The following is a 2245-nucleotide window of genomic DNA, read 5'->3' on the forward strand; positions in this document are numbered from 1 at the left end:
CTCTAATATATTTAACTCTTTCCCAAATATGGTGCTCTCAAACCTCAAAGGTGAATGAAAGTCATAAGAAGCCCAATACTAAAAACATACAGCCAAAAGTACTAGAAATATTGACTCAGACTTGAGAGTTTTAGTTGGAAATCGCTTAACTTACTGTACTTAAACCTATCATAAGATTTCTGTGCAATGGATACTGTATATAAGGAAAGTCTGTGAATCAGTAGATTTGCCAGTAGGGATAGTTAAAAATCAGCAATATACAGTATTATTCCTATCAATTTTTTTCTCATAAGTTATATTTATAACAAAACTATAATTAAAATATTTATTACACTTGCTTATTACACTTTCAGGAGCATTTATGTGTTTGATGGTTTAGCATCCACTGTATTGTGCTCACTTATTTATATAAGAACAATCAACACATACCACAGCTTCCCAACATTCAAGTTAATGCAATGATAACAAAACTCTCCAAAGAAAAATACTGGAAACTGTATTAAATACTGCTTTATTAGTAATAATTGCTATAATAAAACAAAGAACACATTATTTTTCTAATGAACTTCAGTTTGAGAAACTTAACAACAGAAATAGATTTGAGTCATGGCAAAACTGATAGTTCTTTGAAACCTGGGAGATGCATTAGCAACACCACAGACACAGCCTACCCTATACTAAAATCCTGAAGAAAAGCATTTTATTAATTTGGGGGAATGAGACTGAACACTGGCTAAGACATAACTTTGAGGTCTATAGCCACCTGGGAAGCTGGCCGAAGGAGTGAAGAGAACCATTGGTACTGGTGGCAGGTAAGAAATAATTGCGTTGGGCTGACCACCTGCATATTTCATTAATGGCTCTGAATAAAAAAAGTGAAATGCTTCATTGTGTTTTCTCAGAAACTAATGAAAAGATTACAGAGTCCTACAGAATTTGGAGACAAAAAGTGGATGTTGAACGACTAGCAGTCACCCCAGGTGTTGAATTGTAGAAAGTTAGTCCTTGGAGTAAATGGCGCCATGGCTCTGGCAGCAGATACAAAGGAATGACGCTCTATAGAGGAGATAGGGGATGCTCTGTCATCGGCCAGTGGAGAGATGAGGTTCCCAGCTGGAGCTGGGATCTTTAATTCCACGCTTTATCTTCCACTGCTCATCCCTCTGTCTTCATAAACGGTAATTTCGATAACTCCAAGTCATCTCTCGATGGGATCTGTTAGGAGGAGGCCTTGGGGAGCATATATCTGCTCATTCTGCTCTTGAATGTATTTGGAGACTTTCCTCAGTACCTTCTCATAATGAGTTTCCATGCATAAGAAGATGGTGTATGCTGTTAAACAAGCCAAACAACCTTCAAGATATGATTGGCCCCCAAGCTTCTCTGCTTCTGCATGAAGGTTATTTAGAGTTCGAACTGTTTCTTCAAACTGCTGCCTATCAATCCGGTTTTCCAGCTCCGCGGGGAACTTGGTCTGGAACTGACAGCGTGTGCCACTGCTGTAATCTCGCTGAATGAATACCTTTCTGAACACTGGTGCCTGCTGTGGCCTCATGGCGAGCACAAGACGGGCTGCCGGAGTCCAGCTTCTTTTTTTCAGATTCCTGTTTTTTAATTCATCCATGTTGTTGCTTTTAGTATTAGTTGTTCTTTTTGAAAAATATCACAGATTCTTTATCCATTCACATGTTAATAGACTGTGGTGTCATTTCTGCTTTGGGACTTTTAGAATATAATTGCTATAAATATTTTTACAAGTATTGTTAGAAAACAGAAGTCTATAAACACGACTTTCCCAACATTCTGTTATGGAAATTTTCAAACACACAGAAAAGTTTAAAACATTTTACAGTGAATTCCCATACAACCATTAACTATTCTAGTATTAACTTTTCACTACAATTGATTTATCACTGATTTGTCCATTTGCTCTCCTTTATTCATTTATCAATCTATTTTATTGTTTTTATGAATTTCAAAGTAAGTTGCAAATATCAGTAAGTGGTAACATAAATATTTTAGTATGTACATCAAGCTGAGTTCAATATTTATAGTTTACCTTTTTCTTTTGAGATAATATTTATATAAAGTAAAATGTACAAATATTATGTGTAGTATTCAGTTACCTTTGCGGTAACCCAAATCTTTATCAAGATCTAGAATATTACCTTAACCCAAAAAGTTCTTTAATTTCCTTTTCCAGTCAATCTCTATCCCTCCCACCAAAAGGCAAACACTTTTCTCT

The 2245-nt window shown here is 35.9% G+C and overlaps 1 protein-coding gene across 1 annotated transcript; it reads right to left on the minus strand.

The window, feature by feature from the left end:
• Positions 1 to 1099: 1099 nt before the first annotated feature.
• LOC118660359 (golgin subfamily A member 7-like) lies at positions 1100 to 1555 on the minus strand. Its single transcript, XM_036317638.1, has one exon. It carries the CDS (start codon positions 1553 to 1555, stop codon positions 1199 to 1201), a length of 357 nt encoding a protein of 118 aa, XP_036173531.1. The 3' UTR covers positions 1100 to 1198.
• Positions 1556 to 2245: the final 690 nt, after the last annotated feature.

The sequence above is a fragment of the Myotis myotis genome, unplaced genomic scaffold (assembly GCF_014108235.1).
Source record: "Myotis myotis isolate mMyoMyo1 unplaced genomic scaffold, mMyoMyo1.p scaffold_m19_p_7, whole genome shotgun sequence".
Taxonomy (NCBI): domain Eukaryota; kingdom Metazoa; phylum Chordata; class Mammalia; order Chiroptera; family Vespertilionidae; genus Myotis; species Myotis myotis.

Coding starts and splice junctions, on each gene's coding strand:
- LOC118660359 (XM_036317638.1), bottom strand. CDS start 1,555: ATGAGGCCACAGCAGGCACCAGTGTTCAGAAAGGTATTCATTCAGCGA.